The sequence below is a fragment of the Eucyclogobius newberryi genome, unplaced genomic scaffold (genome assembly GCF_026437365.1).
Source record: "Eucyclogobius newberryi isolate DKJ021-1_F unplaced genomic scaffold, fEucNew1.0.hap1 SCAF_1, whole genome shotgun sequence".
Lineage (NCBI taxonomy): Eukaryota > Metazoa > Chordata > Actinopteri > Gobiiformes > Gobiidae > Eucyclogobius > Eucyclogobius newberryi.
In genome coordinates, this window is record NW_027315723.1 from 2,771,532 (window position 1) to 2,798,656 (window position 27,125).

The 27,125-nt window shown below is 44.6% G+C and overlaps 1 protein-coding gene across 1 annotated transcript; it reads left to right on the top strand.

Annotated features, from left to right (window-relative positions):
- Positions 1 to 1,518: 1,518 nt before the first annotated feature.
- Positions 1,519 to 23,543, top strand: LOC140363162 (uncharacterized). Its single transcript, XM_072449539.1, has 18 exons — positions 1,519 to 1,525; positions 2,019 to 2,083; positions 7,404 to 7,494; positions 9,791 to 9,849; positions 9,937 to 10,004; positions 10,646 to 10,689; positions 10,817 to 10,937; positions 12,705 to 12,756; positions 13,958 to 14,038; positions 14,182 to 14,247; positions 14,329 to 14,420; positions 14,869 to 14,950; positions 17,328 to 17,429; positions 17,883 to 17,978; positions 19,365 to 19,436; positions 21,133 to 21,236; positions 22,638 to 23,478; positions 23,520 to 23,543. The coding sequence occupies exons 1-18, from the start codon at positions 1,519 to 1,521 to the stop codon at positions 23,541 to 23,543; spliced, it is 2,067 nt and encodes a 688-aa protein (XP_072305640.1).
- The last annotated feature ends 3,582 nt before the right edge of the window (positions 23,544 to 27,125 follow it).

Consider the following 27,125-nt stretch of genomic DNA (forward strand, 5'->3'; position numbering starts at 1 on the left):
CTGTGGTCTGTTGACTGGGCGTGTGGGAGGCGGCCTGTGGTCTGTTGACTGGGCGTGTGGGAGGCGGCCTGTGGTCTGTTGACTGGGCCTGTGGGAGGCGGCCTGTGGTCTGTTGACTGGGCGTGTGGGAGGCGGCCTGTGGTCTGTTGACTGGGCGTGTGGGAGGCGGCCTGTGGTCTGTTGACTGGGCCTGTGGGAGGCGGCCTGTGGTCTGTTGACTGGGCGTGTGGGAGGCGGCCTGTGGTCTGTTGACTGGGCGTGTGGGAGGCGGCCTGTGGTCTGTTGACTGGGCCTGTGGGAGGCGGCCTGTGGTCTGTTGACTGGGCGTGTGGGAGGCGGCCTGTGGTCTGTTGACTGGGCGTGTGGGAGGCGGCCTGTGGTCTGTTGACTGGGCGTGTGGGAGGCGGCCTGTGGTCTGTTGACTGGGCGTGTGGGAGGCGGCCTGTGGTCTGTTGACTGGGCGTGTGGGAGGCGGCCTGTGGTCTGTTGACTGGGCGTGTGGGAGGCGGCCTGTGGTCTGTTGACTGGGCGTGTGGGAGGCGGCCTGTGGTCTGTTGACTGGGCGTGTGGGAGGCGGCCTGTGGTCTGTTGACTGGGCGTGTGGGAGGCGGCCTGTGGTCTGTTGACTGGGCGTGTGGGAGGCGGCCTGTGGTCTGTTGACTGGGCCTGTGGGAGGCGGCCTGTGGTCTGTTGACTGGGCGTGTGGGAGGCGGCCTGTGGTCTGTTGACTGGGCGTGTGGGAGGCGGCCTGTGGTCTGTTGACTGGGCCTGTGGGAGGCGGCCTGTGGTCTGTTGACTGGGCGTGTGGGAGGCGGCCTGTGGTCTGTTGACTGGGCGTGTGGGAGGCGGCCTGTGGTCTGTTGACTGGGCGTGTGGGAGGCGGCCTGTGGTCTGTTGACTGGGCGTGTGGGAGGCGGCCTGTGGTCTGTTGACTGGGCGTGTGGGAGGCGGCCTGTGGTCTGTTGACTGGGCGTGTGGGAGGCGGCCTGTGGTCTGTTGACTGGGCGTGTGGGAGGCGGCCTGTGGGAGGGTCTTGTTGACAAAGCGCCCGGGGCCTCTGAGCGGAGCGGGGCTTTGTCTCGGCTGCAGTTGACCCCCTGACGGCCCCCGGGCCACACACTATGGACCCGCGGCTCGATGGAGAGACTGTGGTTCATCGCCGTGGCGACGTGTGTGCTCGTGTCACACGTCACACGAGGTAAGTGCTAGAACAACACAGCAAAAGAGGATTACTATGTCTTTGTTAATGATTAAAGAGGTTTTTAACAACTTTACTTACGTTTTATTGACTTATTTCTTCTGACTTTGAATGTTAAAAGTATTTAGATGATTTGAGTAGTGTGAACTTATTTATGTCTAGTTAGTAGTCGATGTATTTATGATTCATAGTACTTGAATATTTTGACTGAAATACAGAAATATCGACATGATAATATTTAACTTTACTGTGAGTGGTGTGAGTTTAGTCTGTATTAAAATGTATGTTTTATCTATTTATTTTGAATGTCCTGTTCAAGAATGAGTTGTAACCTTGACATGACTTAGTTTTGGATAATTAACCTGGTTAGTTGAGTAGTTTGGACTAGTTTAGATCTATTTTACATTTATATAATAGACTTTTTCAGGCCTGTTATGTTCACAAAAAGACCTCGATTATGACACATTTGACAGTTTTAAACACTATCATTTATCCTCAATTTAATGCAAAATTTAAATAAATAATTTAGTTGCGGTGATATAAGTAATTACATGTAAACGTGCGGAAACTGCATAAATATACGTTGTTATTCTGAATGTAAACAGTACATTCCACTGAACAGCTGAAAGGTGTAGAAACAGGAAAGTCATGTTCACGATGACTTAATGAATATTTATTATTTCAATATGTCGTTCTTTATTGATGTTTGATGAAGTAAAACTAGAGAAATCAAATGTAGATGTTCTTTGTAAGTGTTATAGTTTTATAGTTTGGGCGTTAATAATAATAGAATTTAAGAATATTACGTTTGATGTTTCAGGCAGCGACTGGTGCTGGGAATATGAAGAAGGAATACAACAATACAGCAAAGAAGCACTCAACAAGGTGCAGCGCTACACACAACACACACACACACACACACAGACACATGTATACACACACCTACATGTATACAACACACACACACATAACAAACACGCGCAAACAGACACACACGCACATATACAACACACACACCACACACACACACACTCACATATACACACACATAACACACACACACACACACACATAACACACACATAACAAACACGCGCAAACAGACACACACACACATATACAACACACACACCACACACACACACACACACACACACACACACACATATCACACACACATAACACACACACACACACACACACACACACATAACACACACACATACACACACACATAACACACACACACATAACACACACACACACACACACATATCACACACACACACACATATCACACACACAAAACACACACATAACACACACACACATACACACACAGACATACACACATAACATACACACACATAACACACACACATAACTAACAAACACACAGACACACACACATATACAACACACACACACACACATACACGTATAAAACATACACACACACGTATACAACACACACACACATATACAACACACACACACACACACACGTATACAACACACACACACGTATACAACACACACACACACACGTATACAACACACACACACACGTATACAACACACACACACACACACGTATACAACACACACACACGTATACAACACACACACACACGTATACAACACACACACACACACACACGTATACAACACACACAAACACACATATACAACACACACACACACACGTATACAACACACACACACGTATACAACACACACACGTATACAACACACACACACACGTATACAACACACACACACACACACACACACACACACGTATACAACACACACACACGTATACAACACACACACACGTATACAACACACACACACGTATACAACACACACACACACACACACGTATACAACACACACACTTGTATACAACACACACACACACACGTATACAACACACACACACACACGTATACAACACACACACACACACACGTATACAACACACACACGTATACAACACACACACACACGTATACAACACACACGTATACAACACACACACACGTATACAACACACACACACACGTATACAACACACACACACACGTATACAACACACACACACACACGTATACAACACACACACACGTATACAACACACACACACGTATACAACACACACACACACGTATACAACACACACACACACACGTATACAACACACACACACGTATACAACACACACACACGCATACAACACACACACACACACGTATACAACACACACACACACACGTATACAACACACACACACGTATACAACACACACACACGTATACAACACACACACACACACGTATACAACACACACACACGTATACAACACACACGTATACAACACACACACACACACGTATACAACACACACACACACACACACACGTATACAACAGACACACACGTATACAACACACACACACACACACGTATACAACACACACACACACACACGTATACAACAGACACACACGTATACAACACACACACACACACACGTATACAACACACACACACACACGTATACAACACACACAAACACACATATACAACACACACACACACACACACACGTATACAACACACACACACGTATACAACACACACACACACACGTATACAACACACACACACACACACACGTATACAACACACACACACACACGTATACAACACACACACACGTATACAACACACACACACACGTATACAACACACACACGCGTATACAACACACACACACACACACACACACGTATACAACACACACACTTGTATACAACACACACACACACACACACGTATACAACACACACACACGTATACAACACACACACGTATACAACACACACACACACACACACACACGTATACAACACACACACACGTATACAACACACACACACACGTATACAACACACACACACACGTATACAACACACACACACACGTATACAACACACACACGTATACAACACACACACACACGTATACAACACACACACACGTATACAACACACACACACACGTATACAACACACACACACACGTATACAACACACACACACGTATACAACACACACACACACACACGTATACAACACACACACACGTATACAACACACACACACACGTATACAACACACACACACACACACACACGTATACAACACACACACACACACGTATACAACACACACACACGTATACAACACACACACACACACGTATACAACACACACACACGTATACAACACACACACACACACACACGTATACAACACACACACACGTATACAACACACACACACGTATACAACACACACACACACGTATACAACACACACACACACACGTATACAACACACACACACACGTATACAACACACACACACGTATACAACACACACACACACGTATACAACACACACACACGTATACAACACACACGTATACAACACACACACACACACGTATACAACAGACACACACGTATACAACACACACACACACACACACACGTATACAACACACACACACGTATACAACACACACAAACACACATATACAACACACACACACACACGTATACAACACACACACACGTATACAACACACACACACACACGTATACAACACACACACACACACACACGTATACAACACACACACACGTATACAACACACACACACACGTATACAACACACACACGCGTATACAACACACACACACACACGTATACAACACACACACTCTTATACAACACACACACACACACACACGTATACAACACACACACACGTATACAACACACACACGTATACAACACACACACACACACACACACACACACGTATACAACACACACACACGTATACAACACACACACACGTATACAACACACACACGTATACAACACACACACACACGTATACAACACACACGTATACAACACACACACACGTATACAACACACACACACATGTATACAACACACACACACACGTATACAACACACACACACAAATCAAAAAGAACGTGTTTTGGGACCTGGGCCGTTCGGGTTTGCATGTTCTGCCTGTTCCAGCGCAGGTTCCGTCTAGAATGTGTGAATTTTTGAGAAGAAAATGTTGTGTTCTTCAGCGTTACATGGGCCAGCGTCAGAGCGAGTCTGTGTGGGCCAGTATCAGAACGAGTCTGTGTGGGCCAGCGTCAGAACGAGCCTGTGTGGGCCAGTATCAGAGCGAGTCTGTGTGGGCCAGTGTCAGAGCGAGTCTTTGTGGGCCAGCGTCAGAACGAGCCTGTGTGGGCCAGTATCAGAACGACTCTGTGTGGGCCAGGGTCAGAACGAGTCTGTGTGGGCCAGTATCAGAACGAGTCTGTGTGGGCCAGTATCAGAGCGAGTCTGTGTGGGCCAGTATCAGAGCGAGTCTGTGTGGGCCAGGGTCAGAACGAGTCTGTGTGGGCCAGTATCAGAACGAGTCTGTGTGGGCCAGTATCAGAACGAGTCTGTGTGGCCCAGCGTCAGAGCGAGTCTTTGTGGGCCAGGGTCAGAACGAGTCTGTGTGGGCCAGTATCAGAACGAGTCTGTGTGGGCCAGTATCAGAGCGAGTCTGTGTGGGCCAGTATCAGAGCGAGTCTGTGTGGGCCAGGGTCAGAACGAGTCTGTGTGGGCCAGTATCAGAACGAGTCTGTGTGGGCCAGTATCAGAACGAGTCTGTGTGGCCCAGCGTCAGAGCGAGTCTTTGTGGGCCAGGGTCAGAACGAGTCTGTGTGGGCCAGTATCAGAACGAGTCTGTGTGGGCCAGTATCAGAGCGAGTCTGTGTGGGCCAGTATCAGAGCGAGTCTGTGTGGGCCAGGGTCAGAACGAGTCTGTGTGGGCCAGTATCAGAACGAGTCTGTGTGGGCCAGTATCAGAACGAGTCTGTGTGGCCCAGCGTCAGAGCGAGTCTTTGTAGGCCAGGGTCAGAACGAGTCTGTGTGGGCCAGCGTCAGAGCGAGTCTGTGTGGGCCAGCGTCAGAACGAGTCTGTGTGGGCCAGTATCAGAGCGAGTCTGTGTGGGCCAGGGTCAGAACGAGTCTGTGTGGGCCAGTATCAGAACGAGTCTGTGTGGGCCAGTATCAGAACGAGTCTGTGTGGCCCAGCGTCAGAGCGAGTCTTTGTGGGCCAGGGTCAGAACGAGTCTGTGTGGGCCAGCGTCAGAGCGAGTCTGTGTGGGCCAGCGTCAGAACGAGTCTGTGTGGGCCAGTATCAGAGCGAGTCTGTGTGGGCCAGTATCAGAGCGAGTCTGTGTGGGCCAGTATCAGAACGAGTCTGTGTGGCCCAGCGTCAGAGCGAGTCTGTGTGGGCCAGCGTCAGAACGAGTCTGTGTGGCCCAGTGTCAGAGCGAGTATGTGTGGGCCAGTATCAGAACGAGCTTGTGTGGCCCAGCGTCAGAGCGAGTATGTGTGGGCCAGTAGATTAGATAAAGGGCCCAGCGTGTGTTTTGTGGGCAGCGTCACGTGGTCCGGAGGCATCTGAAGCATGTGCAGAACAAACAAACCTGAAACGAGTTCAAATATTGATCTCATTTGGAACAAAATAGTGAAAGTGAGAAAAACATGATATAGTTTTATAGTAAATACAGCGGGATCAAAGGTCACAAGTGTTTTTAACGATTATTATGAGAAGAAACATGACGAACGCTCTGAGTGGCCTCCTGCCTGAGGGGAGTGGCCTCCTGCCTGAGGGGAGTGGCCTCCTGCCTGAGGGGAGTGGCCTCCTGCCTGAGGAGAGTGGTCTCCTGCCTGAGGGGAGTGGCCTCCTGCCTGAGGAGAGTGGCCTCCTGCCTAAGGGGAGTGGCCTCCTGCCTGAGGGGAGTGGTCTCCTGCCTGAGGGGAGTGGCCTCCTGCCTGAGGGGAGTGGTCTCCTGCCTGAGGAGAGTGGCCTCCTGCCTAAGGGGAGTGGCCTCCTGCCTGAGGGGGGTGGCCTCCTGCCTGAGGGGAGTGGCCTCCTGCTCTTCTCAGCAGAGGGCGCTGTAATCTAAAAATACTCATCGTTGCTTCCTGCGTTTTTAATTCTAATGTTTAGTTTGTTCTTCTTCGATTTCTTCTGAAAATGTCGTTAAAGAAGAAATCTTGTCCTGATCTGTCTCATTTTTTCTGTTTCTTTTGTTTCTTTCTAGGAGTTTCCGGAGAAAACTCGTCCCGTCAGTTTCAAACATGCAGCGTTTGAGTGTCCGGACATGAGCCCGTCGCCCTCTGTCCCGAGCTCAGGTCAGGACCAGGGGCCGGGGCCAGGGGCCGGGTCTTTGTGGGCCAGCGGGGCCGGGACCAGGACCCAAATATAGAACATTTTCTTTTTATTACACTTCCTGCTGAATCTGTGACGCTGTCGCGGCAGCCGCTCTCTCGGCTGTCTCGGAAAAGTTTGCGGAAAGTCCGTGGCTCTTAGGATGAAAATGTGGATCACTTTTAATGGCCCAATCCTGAAGACGAGTCCCACCGAATATTAGGACAATTGGGCAATCTCTAAAATGTGAACATGCTAAGTGTTAGCATGTTCACACTGGAATAACATGGGAGATTTCTGTCATCGCTACAACAAATATGACATGGGTCTCATTGACCTTTTTGACCGGGATGACAAAATGGAATTTTGTACCAAATTTCGTAAAATTTCAAAAAAGTAAATAATATTTTACCCTCCATGTAAAATTTTATTTCACTCTGAAGGGGGCGCTATCGCGCCAAAAATGATTGGCTTCACTTCAAGTAGGTTTTGGGCAAAGGGTTTAACAACTGATTCATATTTGACACAATTCAGACTTTATCTGCGCAAACAGCAGCAAATTTAAAATTTGGGAAATTTCTGAAGTTCTATGCTTTAGAGACCGTGACAAATATCAATGTAATTTGAATAACTTTTGATGTCCCACTCCTCAACACCATTTTCACCAAATTTCATTTGGAGTGGGCTCCGCCCACTTTGTGTTATTGGCCCTCTAAACAGTAATAATGTTCAATTTTTGCATTACATGTTTAAATGCATGGAACGTGCAGAGATGGGGAACGTATTTGTGAGCTAGCGCAAACGAGCGCTTTACATCGAGGTCGTCATCCCCGTGTAAAGCGCACTCCGTGTGCACTTTTGCACCGGCTTCGCCCGTTTACGACGGTAATGTTCCATTTTCCTATTACTAAAGAGTATGCAGGGGGCGTGCATGAGGAGGAGTGTTAGTGAGTGTTGGAAGTGGGCGAGCGCTTTACGCTTGTGGCGCTCGGGCCTAATAAATTAAATAATAAATAAATAAAATAATAATAGTGAGACTGAGAAAAATAATATGTCTGTTTGCCGTAACCCGACCGACCCAGTTTAAAACTAGCCGACTGAAAAAAGAATCTGCATTTTGTCAAAATTACGCCAAATTGTTTTATTTTTCTAATATTTCGCCGACTCACCGACCGCCGTGAAGTTCTATCTTATAGCGCTGATAAACTTATCTTTCATCCCAAAGGACGAATAACGCATCGCACGACGCATGTCCGTCAACATTTTCAGTCCCCGCATGTTTCTGTATTACACAGTGCTACCTTCTGTGTGTCGGTGCCACTGGCCTGGCCACCGCTCATATCGTTCTGCATCATGGTGTCGCTTCATATTACATTTGACCTGAGCTTTGCATTCTGGGATTGAAACACGCCCAGCAGCGTCATCACAACAAACATGGCGGTGCCCGTGTCCCCCGCATGTTCCCCCCGCTCACCTTCACTCCCAAAATAAAGGATAGCGGCGTACAAAAGGTCGATTGAAATATCTTTAAATCGGGAGATTTGGTCTCCTGATCGGGCTGATCGAGACGTTTTCCGTCATTGACCGTTGAAGCCTGACCCCTGGACTGTTGAAGCTTGACCCCTGGACTGTTGAAGCCTCTGACCCCTGGACTGCTGAAGCCTGACCCCTGGACTGTTGAAGCCTGACCCCTGGACTGTTGAAGCCTGACCCCTGGACTGTTGAAGCCTGACCCCTGGACTGTAGAAACCTGACCCCTGGACTGTAGAAGCCTGACCCCTGGACTGTTGAAGCTTGACCCCTGGACTGTTGAAGCCTGACCCCTGGACTGTTGAAGCTTGACCCCTGGACTGTAGAAACCTGACCCCTGGACTGTAGAAGCCTGACCCCTGGACTGTAGAAGCCTGACCCCTGGACTGTAGAAGCCCGACCCCTGGACTGTTGAAGCCTGACCCCTGGACTGTAGAAACCTGACCGCTGGACTGTAGAAACCTGACCCCTGGACTGTAGAAGCCTGACCCCTGGACTGTAGAAGCCTGACCCCTGGACTGTAGAAGCCTGACCCCTGGCCGTCACTCCGAGTCAAAAAATGGCGACGATTTGGATCTTTTTTTTGCCTTCAAAGTAAAAAAAACGACCGACCCACTTGGGAAATGTTGGGTCGGGTTCAAACATGTGGGGCAGCCTCATAATAATAATATGAATAAATAAGAAACAATATCGTCCAAAGTTGAAATGAAGTGTCATTGTGGATCATGATTGATGTGATTTGTTTCGTAGTTGAGTTGGTGAAAGCTGCTGACATTAAGATCATCGCTGCTTTGGGCGACTCTCTGACCGTGAGAACACTTCACATCCAATATTTCTAAAATGAGGATTTACTATAAATCACGCAGTATTTTATCGTCATGGTTACTGTGTTTCAGACGGCCATAGGAGCCAACGCCTCCAACGTCCTGGGCATTCCCATCGAGTATCGACACGTGTCCTGGAGGTAAACGCTGCTGTGGCGGGCGTGGCTCAGTGGTACGGCTGCAGCACATGTGTAAATGCTGCTGTGGCGGGGCGTGGCTCAGTGGTACGGCTGCAGCACATGTGTAAATGCTGCTGTGGCGGGGCGTGGCTCAGTGGTACGGCTGCAGCACATGTGTAAATGCTGCTGTGGCGGGGCGTGGCTCAGTGGTACGGCTGCAGCACATGTGTAAATGCTGCTGTGGCGGGGCGTGGCTCAGTGGTACGGCTGCAGCACATGTGTAAATGCTGCTGTGACGGGGCGTGGCTCAGTGGTACGGCTGCAGCACATGTGTAAATGGTGCTGTGGCGGGGCGTGGCTCAGTGGTACGGCTGCAGCACATGTGTAAATGGTGCTGTGACGGGACCTGGCTCAGTGGTACGGCTGCAGCACATGTGTAAATGGTGCTGTGACGGGGCGTGGCTCAGTGGTACGGCTGCAGCACATGTGTAAATGGTGCTGTGGCGGGGCGTGGCTCAGTGGTACGGCTGCAGCACATGTGTAAATGGTGCTGTAGCGGGGCGTGGCTCAGTGGTACGGCTGCAGCACATGTGTAAATGGTGCTGTAGCGGGGCGTGGCTCAGTGGTAACGGCTGCTAAACCGGATTCTTTTCTTTCCGCAGCATCGGAGGCTACGGCTCGTTTGAACATGTCATTACTCTGGCGAGTAAGTTCAACCTCTAGTGTTTACTCTCTTTCCTTTAACTCATCATCAGAGTGTTGACCCCGGGCTTGTTCTCTCTCTCTCTCTCTCTCTCTCTCTCTCTCTCTCATCCCTCTCTTTTCTCTCTCAGACATCATCCGGCTGTTTAACCCGGGCGTTCTGGGGCCGGCTCCGGGGAAGACAGTTCACGGGATGCAGGCGCACATCAGCGACACCGGCTTCAACCTGGCAGTGACTGGACACAACACTTTGTATGTCACCTTTAAACACGCCTCGCCTTTAAACACGCCTCACCTTTAAACACGCCTCGCCTTTAAACACACTTCACCTTTAAACACGCCTCGCCTTTAAACACGCCTCACCTTTAAACACGCCTCGCCTTTAAACACACCTCACCTTTAAACACGCCTCGCCTTTAAACACACTTCACCTTTAAACACACTTCACCTTTAAACACGCCTCACCTTTAAACACGCCTCACCTTTAAACACGCCTCACCTTTAACCACACTTCACCTTTAAACACACCTCACCTTTAAACACGCCTCACCTTTAAACACGCCTCACCTTTAACCACACTTCACCTTTAAACACACCTCACCTTTAAACACGCCTCACCTTTAAACACGCCTCACCTTTAAACACACTTCACCTTTAAATACGCCTCGCCTTTAAACACACTTCACCTTTAAACACGCCTCACCTTTAAACACGCCTCACCTTTAACTACACTTCACCTTTAAACACACCTCACCTTTAACCACACTTCACCTTTAAACACACCTCACCTTTAAACACACTTCACCTTTAAACACACTTCACCTTTAAACACACCTCACCTTTAAACCCGCCTCACCTTTAAACACGCCTCACCTTTAACCACACTTCACCTTTAAACACACCTCACCTTTAAACACACCTCACCTTTAAACCGGCCTCACCTTTAAACACGCCTCACCTTTAACCACACTTCACCTTTAAACACACCTCACCTTTAAACACACTTCACCTTTAAACACGCCTCACCTTTAAACAAGCTTCACCTTTAAACACACTTCACCTTTAAACACACTTCACCTTTAAACACGCCTCACCTTTAAACACACCTCACCTTTAAACACACCTCACCTTTAAACAAGCTTCACCTTTAAACACACTTCACCTTTAAACACGCCTCACCTTTAAACACACTTCACCTTTAAACACGCCTCACCTTTAAACACGCCTCACCTTTAAACACACTTCACCTTTAAACACGCCTCACCTTTAAACACGCCTCACCTTTAAACACGCCTCACCTTTAAACACACCTCACCTTTAAACACACTTCACCTTTAAACACACCTTTAAACACACCTCACCTTTAAACACACCTTTAAACACACCTCACCTTTAAACACACTTCACCTTTAAACACGCCTCACCTTTAAACACGCCTCACCTTTAAACACGCCTCGCCTTTAAACACGCCTCGCCTTTAAACACACTTCACCTTTAAACACGCCTCACCTTTAAACACGCCTCACCTTTAAACACGCCTCACCTTTAAACACGCCTCACCTTTAAACACACTTCACCTTTAAACACACCTCACCTTTAAACACACTTCACCTTTAAACACACCTCACCTTTAAACACGCCTCACCTTTAAACACGCCTCACCTTTAAACACGCCTCGCCTTTAAACACGCCTCACCTTTAAACACGCCTCACCTTTAAACACGCCTCGCCTTTAAACACACTTCACCTTTAAACACGCCTCACCTTTAAACAAGCTTCACCTTTAAACACACCTCACCTTTAAACACGCCTCACCTTTAAACACGCCTCACCTTTAAACACACCTCACCTTTAAACACACCTCACCTTTAAACACGCCTCACCTTTAAACACACCTCACCTTTAAACACGCCTCACCTTTAACCACACTTCACCTTTAAACACGCCTCACCTTTAAACACACCTCACCTTCAAACACTCATTCTGCCACACAGTCCATGACCTTTGACCTTTTTGCAGTAACCTCCCGGGACAGACCAGGAACCTGATCGACACGCTCAGAGGACATGAGGTTTAGTTACTCAATAATATCTCATACATTTATTTAAGAATAGTAGTTTTATTAAATTATATTTGTGCATTAAAGGTGCACAATGTAACTTTCCTGGTGAGAGCTCTGACCGGTTTAAAGCCATAACGTGGAGCATTTCAAGCGATGACATCACAGGGAGACGAGCAAATCCAACATTGTTTTTTTTTAATTGAACTTGCTGTGATTGGCTGAAACGCTGCTGAAAGTCCCGCCTCTTCTCGAACAACATCAACAGGAGTCGCTGCACCAGAAAAGTTACACAGTGCTCCTTTAAAAACCCTCAGAAGGAAAAACTATTGTTGTCATTTGAATTCAATCCCTCGACCGGTTTTAACAGGTTTACCTTTTTGATACTGTTCAAATGTCTCATTTTACCACATTTGATCACATTTTAATACATTTTAACACATAGTAAGGCCGCAGTTATTTTATTACTTGGTTTACGGATTTTTTGAGTAAATATATTGCACAGGCGCAGGCGCGTGTAATGGTCAATAATATAAAGATCAGTAACAGTAGATTTAGCGTGTTTTAGACAGACAGAACTGACGCTTGAGTGTGCACCCTTTAGTCACGGCCAAACGCGCTGAAGAAAATGTGGTAAACGGGTTTAAAATGATTTGGCGCCGCAGCTGGCAGACGGGCGCGCGCGTTCTCCCCGGGACCGCGCGCGTTCTCCCCGGGACCGCGCGCGTTCTCCCCGGGACCGCGCGCGTTCTCCCCGGGACCGCGCGCGCTCTCCCCGGGACCGCGCGCGCTCTCCCCGGGACCGCGCGCGCTCTCACCGGGACCGCGTGCAGGGACAGAGCAGCTCGGAGCAGCTCGGAGCAGCCCCGTCAGACTTCCGCGGGAGTTTGGCGAGAAATTGCTTCACGCGCTCTTATCTTTTGACTTAATACCACTTTTTACATTCAATTTAACGCTATTTTATGTTGTCGGCGGTACTTTATATATATTTTTTATAATAATCAATTTTATTTATATTGTAGAAATCAGTAATCTTAGTGCGGCGGATCCGTAAACCAAGTAATAAAATAACTAAGGCCTAATGCATTGTTACACATTTATCATATTTTAACACATTTCAACACATTGTAACACATTGTAACACATTTATCTTATTGTAACACATTGTAACAGATTGTAACAGATTTGAAAACAAAACCACATTTTGTTTCAGGGTCTGAACTTTGAGGAGGACTGGAAACTGCTGACGATTCTGATGGGAATGAACGACGTGTGCGACTACTGCAAAGACAAAGTCAGAAAAACTCTAAAGCTCCATTTAGATTCAGATTTAAATTCAGATTCAGATTTACCCTTCAGTGTTTGATGTGGCGAGAGTTTGACCAGGGGTTACCATGGTAACACCAGGTCGTCACATGTGCTTGACCTTTTCCTCAGGCCTTGTTCTCTGTGGACAACTTCATCCACTACATGACGCTCTCTCTGGAAATGCTCATGAACGAGGTTTGGGACATTTTTGAAAAAGTGAATAGTTGGTAAAAAAATGAAGGTAAATCTTTTTCCACGGACCCTGTGCTGCTGCAGGTTCCTCGTCTGATCGTGAACGTGGTCCAGATCCTGCCCATGAGGAGCCTGAGGGAGGTGCAGAAGCCCACGCCCGGCTGCCTGCTGCAGAGGTCCAGATAACAATGACACCTGTGTTTGTGTGTAACGCTGTGTAACGTGTGTAACGCTGTGTAACGTGTGTAACGCTGTGTTTGTGTGTAACGCTGTGTAACGTGTGTAACGCTGTGTAACGTGTGTAACGCTGTGTTTGTGTGTAACGCTGTGTAACGCTGTGTAACGTGTGTAACGCTGTGTAACGTGTGTAACGCTGTGTTTGTGTGTAACGCTGTGTAACGTGTGTAACGCTGTGTAACGTGTGTAACGCTGTGTAACGCTGTGTAACGTGTGTAACGCTGTGTAACGTGTGTAACGCTGTGTAACGCTGTGTAACGTGTGTAACGCTGTGGCGGGCGTTATTGTGGTGTTTGTGTGTAACGCTGTGTAACACTGTGTAACGCTGTGTAACGCTGTGTTTGTGTGTAACGCTGTGTAACGCTGTGTAACGCTGTGTAACCGCAGGTCGTTCTGCTCGTGCCTGATCGAGCCGGCGTCGGGCTCGGCTCAGCTGAAGGAGCTGCTGGAGGTCAACCGCCAGTTTCAGGTCAGACGTGTTCATCTGCGTCTGGAGTGTGTGACCATGAGTCCGTCTAAAGGCTGTAGTCACGTGGATCTGGAGAGTCACTGCCCTCTAAAAGTTTATGATTTCACTTCCTGTTTGTAATTGATGACATCACACTAGGAAATTACCCAGTTTATTACACTGGGCCAAAACTCATCTGATTTCACCTTTTTTTTGGACAAATAAAAATATATGAGAGCGACTTTATTTTGTTTAATTCATGTTTAAAGAGTCACAAAAGTAGTTTATTTAGTGTCAATTATGCATAAACTTTGAGTGGAATGAGTGTCCCTGGTGTGATGTCACTTCCTGTATGAGTGTCCCTGGTGTGATGTCACTTCCTGTATGAGTGTCCCTGGTGTGATGTCACTTCCTGTATGAGTGTCCCTGGTGTGATGTGACTTCCTGTATGAGTGTCCCTGGTGTGATGTCACTTCCTGAATGAGTGTCCCTGGTGTGATGTCACTTCCTGTATGAGTGTCCCTGGTGTGATGTCACTTCCTGTATGAGTGTCCCTGGTGTGATGTCACTTCCTGTATAAGTGTCCCTGGTGTGATGTCACTTCCTGAATGAGTGTCCCTGGTGTGATGTCACTTCCTGTATAAGTGTCCCAGGTGTGATGTCACTTCCTGTATAAGTGTCCCTGGTGTGATGTCACTTCCTGTATGAGTGTCCCTGGTGTGATGTCACTTCCTGTAAAAGTGTGCCTGGTGTGATGTCACTTCCTGTACTAGTGTCCCTGGTGTGATGTCACTTCCTGTATAAGTGTCCCAGGTGTGATGTCACTTCCTGTACTAGTGTCCCTGGTGTGATGTCACTTCCTGTATGAGTGTCCCTGATGTGATGTCACTTCCTGTATGAGTATCCCTGGTGTGATGTCACTTCCTGTATGAGTGTCCCTGGTGTGATGTCACTTCCTGTATGAGTGTCCCTGGTGTGATGTCACTTCCTGTATGAGTGTCCCTGGTGTGATGTCACTTCCTGTATGAGTGTCCCTGGTGTGATGTCACTTCCTGTATGAGTGTCCCTGGTGTGATGTCACTTCCTGTATGAGTGGCCCTGGTGTGATGTCACTTCCTGTATAAGTGTCCCAGGTGTGATGTCACTTCCTGTACTAGTGTCCCTGGTGTGATGTCACTTCCTGTATGAGTGTCCCTGATGTGATGTCACTTCCTGTACTAGTGTCCCTGGTGTGATGTCACTTCCTGTATGAGTGTCCCTGATGTGATGTCACTTCCTGTACGAGTGTCCCTGGTGTGATGTCACTTCCTGTACTAGTGTCCCTGGTGTGATGTCACTTCCTGTACTAGTGTCCCTGGTGTGATGTCACTTCCTGTATGAGTGTCCCTGGTGTGATGTCACTTCCTGTACTAGTGTCCCTGGTGTGATGTCACTTCCTGTATGAGTGGCCCTGGTGTGACGTCACTTCCTGTATGAGTGGCCCTGGTGTGATGTCACTTCCTGTACTAGTGTCCCTGGTGTGATGTCACTTCCTGTATGAGTTTCCCTGGTGTGATGTCACTTACTGTACTAGTGTCCCTGGTGTGATGTCACTTCCTGTATGAGTGTCCCTGGTGTGATGTCACTTCCTGTATGAGTGTCCCTGGTGTGATGTCACTTCCTGTATAATAGTCCCTGGTGTGATGCCACTTCCTGTATGAGTGTCCCTGATGTGATGTCACTTCCTGTATGAGTGTCCCTGGTGTGATGTCACTTCCTGTATGAGTGTCCCTGGTGTGATGTCACTTCCTGTATAAGTGTCCCTGGTGTGATGTCACTTCCTGTATGAGTGTCCCTGGTGTGATGTCACTTCCTGTATAATAGTCCCTGGTGTGATGCCACTTCCTGTATGAGTGTCCCTGATGTGATGTCACTTCCTGTATGAGTGTCCCTGGTGTGATGTCACTTCCTGTACTAGTGTCCCTGGTGTGATGTCACTTCCTGTACTAGTGTCCCTGGTGTGATGTCACTTCCTGTATGAGTTTCCCTGGTGTGATGTCACTTACTGTACTAGTGTCCCTGGTGTGATGTCACTTCCTGTATGAGTGTCCCTGGTGTGATGTCACTTCCTGTATGAGTGTCCCTGGTGTGATGTCACTTCCTGTATAATAGTCCCTGGTGTGATGCCACTTCCTGTATGAGTGTCCCTGATGTGATGTCACTTCCTGTATGAGTGTCCCTGGTGTGATGTCACTTCCTGTATGAGTGTCCCTGGTGTGATGTCACTTCCTGTATAAGTGTCCCTGGTGTGATCAACGTTTATTTGCTTAAAAATGTATTTAAAAAGTCTCAATGTTCAGTAAAAATAGCCGTTTGACTCGTCGACTGTTAAATGATGACGAGTGACATGTTTCTCCAGAAGCGCCTGGAGAACCTGCTCTACACCGACCGCTTCTTCAGGCAGGACTTTGCCGTGGTCCTCCAGCCTTTTCTGCAGCGCGCCGACCCTCCACGCCTCCCGGTACCGCTCAGACCGCTCAGACCTGCACTGCTCTGACCGCTCGGACCTATACCGTTCAGACCGCTCAGACTGCTCGGACTTGAACCGCTCAGACCACTTCGATCACTCAGACCTCGACCGCTCAGACCACTTAGATCGCTCAGACCTAGACTGCTCAGACCGGTACTGCTCAGACTGCTCAGACCTGAACCGCTCAGACCTGAACCGCTCAGACCTGAACCGCTCAGACCTGAACCGCTCAAACCTGCACCGCTCAAACAAACCGCTCAGACCTGCACTGCTCAGACCTGCACCGCTCAGACCTGCACCCCTCAGACCTGAACCGCTCGGACCTGAACCGCTCAGACCTGAACCGCTCAAACCTGCACCGCTCAAACAAACAGCTCAGACCTGCACTGCTCAGACCGCTCAGGCCTGCACCGCTCAAACCGCTAACTGTGCCTCTGTTGTCAGAACGGGAAGATCGACATGTCGTTCTTCACTCACGACTGCTTCCACTTCACCATCAAAGGACACGAGGAACTGGCCAAAGGGCTGTGGAACAACATGGTGAGCGTCCCTTAGGTCTTTGTGTCCCTCCAACCGTAAAGTGAACAGTTCAGTGTGACTGCAGCACAGTTTGTAGTGGTTTGTAGTCGTTTGCGGTCGTTTGTAGTGGTTTGTAGTGGTTTGTAGTCGGCTGGAGCACGTTCAGCTTCACAGGTTGATGAAGGCCTCTCCCCTCTGAGCCTCAGAAACACTCCGACCTGAATCTCCTCCAGAACTGACCTTTTCTCCATCTGTTACTCTGAGAATCTTCTGCTGTTTTTAACTCCACAAATCATCAATTAAAATAAAATACAAACAATTGTGATTGAAAATATAGATATTTCAATGGATAACATTGTATATAAAATATATAAAAAATAAATGTGTTTGTAAAAAATTAATTTCTAAATAATTGATTTAAAAAACGAATAAATAATAAAAATAAATAGTAATACATGGTATCATAAATAAATAAAATAAAAAGAAATAGAAAGAAATATATGGCCTAGTAAAACGCATTGAATTACTGGTGTTGTTTTCGGTTTATTTTATCTTTATATTTCACCCTGGAGACACAGAGACGACAAAGAAAGGACTGTTTAGCAGCTTTATTCCGTGGGTTATTTGGCGCTCAGACCCCGGCGGATGACACTGCGATCATGGGCACTCCATGATCTATTTGTATTAGATGTCTCCCCCCGGAGCCTGGAGACTGGTGGTGGTAGATGTGGTGAGAAGGGAGATGATGAGGATGAGAGGAATGCAGAGGAGGAGGAGGGGAGGTGGTGGGTCGCAGTACGGTCTGAAGCGGCCGAGCCAACTGAGTGAGGGTTAATGTCGGACCGGCTGTGTGCTGGGAGCAGAGGTGCCACGTGCCACGGGGAGGAGGGACTGGATGCGTTGATTGAAGATGGGGAGCATGTGCGAGGGGCGATGTGGGAAAAAGTAGAAACCTGGAGGAGTTCCGTGGTGAAGAAGGGATCTGAACTCTCACAGACGGACAGGCCGGACTGGGTGCGTTGGTTGAGCTGGGGCAGGTGGCCTTGATGCAGATGGTGGAGTTAGGTCTTCCAGGCTGAATTCACGCAGGCTTCATATGATGTATCAATGTTACTTAATTTGTTTGTTTGGTTTTTAATTTATTGTTTTTGTTTTGTTGTTGTTGTTGTTGTCATTTGTATGTTTCAGTTTTTGCAACTGTATTGTTCCGTAATTTTTTTTTAATTTTTTAGTAAAACAGTAACACAAAGTAAAACAAAAACAAAAAAAACGACTCCATAAATCATCTCAGACTCGTGTGTTTGTGGTCTGATGTTTTTCACTCACACGTGTAATTCCCTCTGCTGCCAGCAGATGGCGCCCTCAGCTCGGCTCCTTTAACGTTGTGCGTGTTTTTTGGCCTCACAGTTTCAGCCGGACGAAGAGAAGACGATGGTGAACAGTTTCTCTGACCCCATCGCGCTCGTCTGTCCTCCTGCTGTGAGTCTTGACCTTTCACTCGCCCGTACTTCGCCTCGTATATATAAAGTATTACAAACATATACTGTGTGTTCAGGAGCACCCGTATATCTCATATATAAAGTATTATATACAAATACTGTGTGTTCAGGAGCACCCGTATATCTCATATATAAAGTATTATATACAAATACTGTGTGTTCAGGAGCACCCGTACATCTCATATATAAAGTATTATATACATATACTGTGTGTTCAGGAGCACCCGTATATCTCATATATAAAGTATTATATACAAATACTGTGTGTTCAGGAGCACCCGTACATCTCATATATAAAGTATTATATACATATACTGTGTGTTCAGGAGCACCCGTACATCTCATATATAAAGTATTATATACAAATACTGTGTGTTCAGGAGCACCCGTACATCTCATATATAAAGTATTATATACAAATACTGTGTGTTCAGGAGCACCCGTACATCTCATATATAAAGTATTATATACATATACTATGTGTTCAGGAGCACCCGTACATCTCATATATAAAGTATTATATACAAATACTGTGTGTTCAGGAGCACCCGTACATCTCATATATAAAGTATTATATACATATACTGTGTGTTCAGGAGCACCCGTACATCTCATATATAAAGTATTATATACATATACTGTGTGTTCAGGAGCACCCGTACATCTCATATATAAAGTATTATATACATATACTGTGTGTTCAGGAGCACCCGTACATCTCATATATAAAGTATTATATACATATACTGTGTGTTCAGGAGCACCCGTACATCTCATATATAAAGTATTATATACATATACTATGTGTTCAGGAGCACCCGTACATCTCATATATAAAGTATTATATACAAATACTGTGTGTTCAGGAGCACCCGTACATCTCATATATAAAGTATTATATACAAATACTGTGTGTTCAGGAGCACCCGTACATCTCATATATAAAGTATTATATACATATACTATGTGTTCAGGAGCACCCGTACATCTCATATATAAAGTATTATATACAAATACTGTGTGTTCAGGAGCACCCGTACATCTCATATATAAAGTATTATATACATATACTGTGTGTTCAGGAGCACCCGTACATCTCATATATAAAGTATTATATACGTATACTGTGTGTTCAGGAGCACCCGTACATCTCATATATAAAGTATTATATACATATACTATGTGTTCAGGAGCACCCGTACATCTCATATATAAAGTATTATATACATATACTATGTGTTCAGGAGCACCCGTACATCTCATATATAAAGTATTATATACATATACTGTGTGTTCAGGAGCACCCGTACATCTCATATATAAAGTATTATATACATATACTGTGTGTTCAGGAGCACCCGTACATCTCATATATAAAGTATTATATACATATACTGTGTGTTCAGGAGCACCCGTACATCTCATATATAAAGTATTATATACAAATACTGTGTGTTCAGGAGCACCCGTACATCTCATATATAAAGTATTATATACGTATACTGTGTGTTCAGGAGCACCCGTACATCTCATATATAAAGTATTATATACGTATACTGTGTGTTCAGGAGCACCCGTACATCTCATATATAAAGTATTATATACGTATACTGTGTGTTCAGGAGCACCCGTACATCTCATATATAAAGTATTATATACATATACTGTGTGTTCAGGAGCACCCGTACATCTTCACTCGGCCCAGGTCCTCCAGGTCCAGCTCCTGCTCGTCTCGTGGCCTCAGCGTCTTCAGCGTCTTCATCCTCATCATCATCTCGCTGTAACGTCTTTGTCACTTTGTCTTTAAAACATAAAGTCTGATTAAAACTTCAATTTGAAAAGTGTGAGTCATTTCGACCTGGAACGTGAACAACAGAATATACAGAATATACAGAAGATACAGAAGATACAGAATATACAGAATATACAGAAAATACAGAATATACAAAATATATACAGAAGATACAGAAGATACAGAATATACAGAATATACAGAAGATACAAAAGATACAGAATATACAAAATATATACAGAAGATACAGAAGATACAGAAGATACAGAAGATACAGAAGATACAGAAGATACAGAATATACAGAATATACAGAATATACAGAAGAAACAAAAGATACAGAAGATACAGAAGATACAGAATATACAGAATATACAGAATATACAGAAGATACAGAAGATACAGAAGATACAGAAGATACAGAATATACAGAAAATACAGAATATACAGAATATACAGAAAATACAGAATATACAAAATATATACAGAAGATACAGAATATACACAATATACAGAATATACAGAATATACAGAATATACAGAAGATACAGAATATACAGAATATACAGAAAATACAGAATATACAGAAGATACAAAAGATACAGAATATACAAAATATATACAGAAGATACAGAAGATACAGAATATACAGAAGATACAAAAGATACAGAGGATACAGAAGATACAGAATATATAGAATATACAGAATATACAGAATATACAGAAGATACAGAAGATACAGAAGATACAGAAGATACAGAATATACACAAAAGGGCACGAAAATGAAATAAACCAGTCTGAAAACAAAGACCTTAATGTCACAGGATCTGAGCACAAACTATCACATTTAAACATAATTCTGAAGTATTTAACTGCTTAATATTCTGTTTTAGACTCATTTAACTTAACATCAATTATTTTTAGCGTGTTCTTTTTGCTGCTCAGTCAAACTCTGTGTGAAAATAGAAAAGATAAAAACATAGATCGAGTCGTGCTTCAGCCTCTGAAACATCGACATGACGTCACCGTCATCTGTGCAACGGGATTTAAAATGTATTATTCAACCCTCAGTTTTATTTAATTTTGTAGTTAAATGATGTTTAAATCAAATATAATACAGGAATGGATAAAGGATGACTTACGAGCCGGGTCCCTGAGCACGTGGCTCGCTGGTGACTTCAGGTCCAATCAGGATTCTCTGAGTTCTGTTCTTATTAAAACAGAGATAGTTCTGTTCTCTGTGCTGATTGGCCTGTAAATGTGGGCGTCGTCAGCGGAGCGACTGGATTAACTGCTCAAGTCATAAATACAAAATAATTGAGGGCCTAAAACTGAGCCTTGGGGGACCCCGTATTTGAGGTGAGAAAGTGCGTAGTATCTATATTTAAAGGTATACCTTCGGTACCTTCAATACCTTCGATACCTTCGACACCTTCGACACCTTCGACACCTTCGATACCTTCGATACCTTCGATACCTTTGACACCTTTGATACCTTCGACACCTTCGATACCTTCGATACCTTCGACACCTTCGACACCTTCGACACCTTCGATACCTTCGATACCTTCGATACCTTCGACACCTTCGACACCTTCGACACCTTCGATACCTTCGATACCTTCGATACCTTTGACACCTTTGATACCTTCGACACCTTCGATACCTTCGATACCTTCGACACCTTCGACACCTTCGACACCTTCGATACCTTCGATACCTTCGACACCTTCAACACCTTCGATACCTTCGATACCTTCGACACCTTCGATACCTTCGATACCTTCGACACCTTCGACACCTTCGATACCTTCGACACCTTCGACACCTTCGATACCTACGATACCTTCGATACCTTCGATACCTTTGATATCTTCGACACCTTCAACACCTTCGATACCTTCGATACCTTCGACACCTTCGATACCTTCGATACCTTCGACACCTTCGACACCTTCGATACCTTCGACACCTTCGACACCTTCGATACCTACGATACCTTCGATACCTTCGATACCTTCGATACCTTTGATATCTTCGACACCTTCGATACCTTCGATACCTTCGATACCTTCGATACCTTCGATACCTTCGATACCTTCGACACCTTCGATACCTTCGACACCTTCGACACCTTCGATACCTTCGATACCTTCGATACCTTCGATACCTTTGATACCTTTGATATCGACTCAACTTCAAGGCGATCAAGGAGAATGTCACGGTCGATGGTCAGATCGATTTTAAAGTATTAAATATGTTGTTTTCATAGATCCACTGGAGCCGACGCCCTTGAACCTAAGTTACTTTTGTTTTCAGACCCACTAATAGTAAATTGTTTAACTCATGTTTTTAATCTCACAATTCAAACTGAAAGTACCCGTTACTATGGAAACCTGCTTTTGTTAAAAATGATTTGAATAATTTCCGTCCGATCTCAAAACTTTCCTGCCGAGCAAAACTCCTGGAGAAGCAAAGAAGTACAGTCTGGATTTAGACCAGGGCATAGTACTACATAGTAGTACTACTACATAGTAGTACTACATAGTACTACTACATAGTAGTATCACAGCTGCTTCCAAAGTTATACATGATATTGCAGTTGCATTGGATAATCATGAAGAATGTGCTGCTGTTTTTGTTGATCTATCAAAGGCCTTTGATCCAGTGGATCACTGTCTTCTCTTGGAAGTACTCTATTACAAGTACTCTATTACAAGTATTCTATTACAAATACTCTATTACAAGTACTCTATTACAACTATTCTATTACAAGTACTCTATTACAAGTACTCCATTACAAGTACTCTATTACAAGTACTCTATTACAAGTACTCCATTACAAGTACTCTATTACAAGTACTCCATTACAAGTACTCTATTAAAAGTACTCTATTACAAGTACTCTATTACAAGTATTCTATTACAAGTATTCCATTACAAGTACTCTATTACAAGTACTCTATTACAAGTATTCTATTACAAGTACTCTATTACAAGTACTCTATTACAAGTACTCTATTACAAGTACTCTATTTCAAGTACTCCATTACAAGTACTCTATTACAAGTATTCTATTACAAGTACTCTATTACAAGTACTCTATTACAAGTACTCCATTACAAGTACTCTATTTCAAGTACTCTATTACAAGTACTCTATTACAAGTATTCTATTACAAGTATTCTATTACAAGTATTCTATTACAAATACTCTATTACAAGTATTCTATTACAAATACTCTATTACAAGTATTCTATTACAAATACTCTATTACAAATACCTAGGCATCTGGATCGATGATAAACTAATAAACTAAACAAATCATCTTAAAGTCAGATTTTCATTCTTCTTTAGACATAAAATGTGTTTCGTCTTCACTGAAGAAAACACTTCATCCAGACGACAATTCTCTCAGTTCTAGATGATGGTGATATTATATATATGCATTAAGCTGTATGTATGTAACACACACATGTGACACGCATGTAACATGCATGTAACACGTATGTAACACCTATGTAACATGCATGCAACACGTATGTAACACACGTGTAACACGTAACACATAAGTAACAAGTATGTAACACACATGTAACACGTAAGTAACATGTATGTATCACGTATGTAAAATATATGTAACACATATGTAACACGTAAGTAACACGTTTGTCACACGCATGTAACACGTATGTAACACACATGTCACATGCATGTAACACGCATGTAACACGCATGTAACACGTAAGTAACATGTATGTAACACACATTTCACATGCATGTAACATGTATATAACACGTATGTAAATGTATGTAATATGTATGTAACACGTATGTAAAATGTATGTAACATGTATGTAACAAGCATGTAATACGTATGTAACACGTATGTAACACGTAAGTAACACGCATGTAACACGTATATAACCCTCAAGACAAATGGGCAGCTGCATGTTTAATATCCAAACACGATTATTGCCTTTGTCACGCAGAGTCCGTGTTTTCATTTGGTTTTATCGCTTTGACAAAAGCACTGTTCACTTTGTGCGTCTTCATTTCCTGTTGAACGTGAGAACATAAAGCCTCGTCTCCTTTGTGTGGATCTGATGAGGTTCAGACAAGGGCGCCATGGAAACCTTCAGCCAGGTTTGGAATGAATACCAAGACAAACAAACGGCAATAACGCTCGAAAAACTGTATTTCAAAAACTGTATTTCAGTGTCGGACAAAGAAAAGTATTAAAACTTCAAATCCAGTGAAATGACATGAAGTCTGTGAAAACTGCTGCTACAATCTAAAGATGATTCCATTTGTTTTGGCAATGTTTTCAATTAAAACTACACATTTTTACTACTACTACTACTACTACTACTACTACTACTACTACTACTACTACTACTACTACTACTACTAATAATAATAATAATAATAATAAATATAGCCGCAAGCGGCAATGATCGGCCCTCGCTACGCCGCCGCCACGCCGCAAGAGGAGGGGGCGCTAACGAGCCCCAATTGTCCTTTTATTACGCCTACTGCTGAATCTGTGACACTGTCACATCTTCTCCCCTTTGTTTTACCATCAAAAAGCTATTTTATTTTGAATTCTTGGCAAAATGTGCGGCTTTGCCGCACAGACACCGTGACTCTTTGAATGAAAATGTGAATAACTTTTGATGGTCCACCCCTGAAGATGAGTCTCACCAAATTTCAGGTTAATATGTCTAACGCCCTAAGAGGAGTTTGTGAAAGTCTAAAGTGTAAACATGTTCTGGCGATTTCCTCATTGGAATAACATGGAAGGTTTCGGTCATCGTTACGGCAAAGCCATAACAATTATGACATGGGTCTCATTGACTTTTCTGATGGGGATGCCAAAATTGAGTTGTGTGTCAAATTTCATATAATTTCGCAAAACTAAATATTTAACCTCCATATAAAATCTGTAGGGGGCGCTGTGGCTCCAAATTAATTTATTTCACTTCAAGTAGGTTTAGGGCAAAGAGTTTAACAACTGATTCTAATTTGACGCAATTCGGACTTTATCCGCGCAAACGGCAGAAATGTTAAATTTGGGAGATTTCTGAAATTCTAGCTACAGTTTGCGGCTTCGCCGCACAGAGACCGTGACAGGTATCAATGTAATTTGGATAACTTTTGATGTCCCACTCCTCAGTAGCATTTTCACCAAATTTCAGCTTTTTAGGGCCAACGCCCTGGGAGGAGTTCGTAAAAGTACGACGTTTGGAAAAACTCCGAAGTCATGTTTAGCCATTTTTGAAGCAATATGGCCGACATTTGGTTGGGCGGACGGCGTTGCCGTAATAATATTTTTTACTTCTCTTGTCACCATCTACCTCTGCGCCAAATTTCATGATTCTACGATCAGATTTTTTTTGGGTCATTTCCCATCTCTCAATGCATTTTTGGTACATTTGGGGGCGCTGACGCGCCAATTTTTTTTATTTTAGAAAAGGGAAATAGCTAGAATGTAGAGAGGCACGATTTTTAGAGGTGTGCAAATTTTTGTGACTTTTCGTCAATGTTCACTGGGTGAAAAATAGGGGGGTTGGTCCCGAGAAGAAGAAGAAGAAGAAGAAGAAGAAGAAAGAATAATATTCCGATGCGAAAACAATGTTTCCCATTTTCCAAATATCATAAACTATACATTTTCGGAAAGCGCTCACGCTTTCCTACCTCATGGTGTGGGTCCCTCGTCACTGACGGGTACTTTCGTTAATTTTGATTGGGCTCTGCCCACTTTGTGTTTTTGGCCCTCTATACAGTAATAATGTTCAATTTTTGCATTACATGCTTATATGCACGGAACATGCAAGAGATGGGGAACGTATTCGTGAGCTACTTAGCGCAAATGAGT

Excerpts from the sequence above, each read along its gene's own strand:
- LOC140363162 (XM_072449539.1), top strand. Across the intron at positions 14,039-14,181 it reads GCGACTACTGCAAAGACAAA|GCCTTGTTCTCTGTGGACAA; the intron begins GTCAGAAAAACT and ends CCTTTTCCTCAG. Across the intron at positions 23,479-23,519 it reads GGAGAATGTCACGGTCGATG|ATCCACTGGAGCCGACGCCC; the intron begins GTCAGATCGATT and ends TTGTTTTCATAG.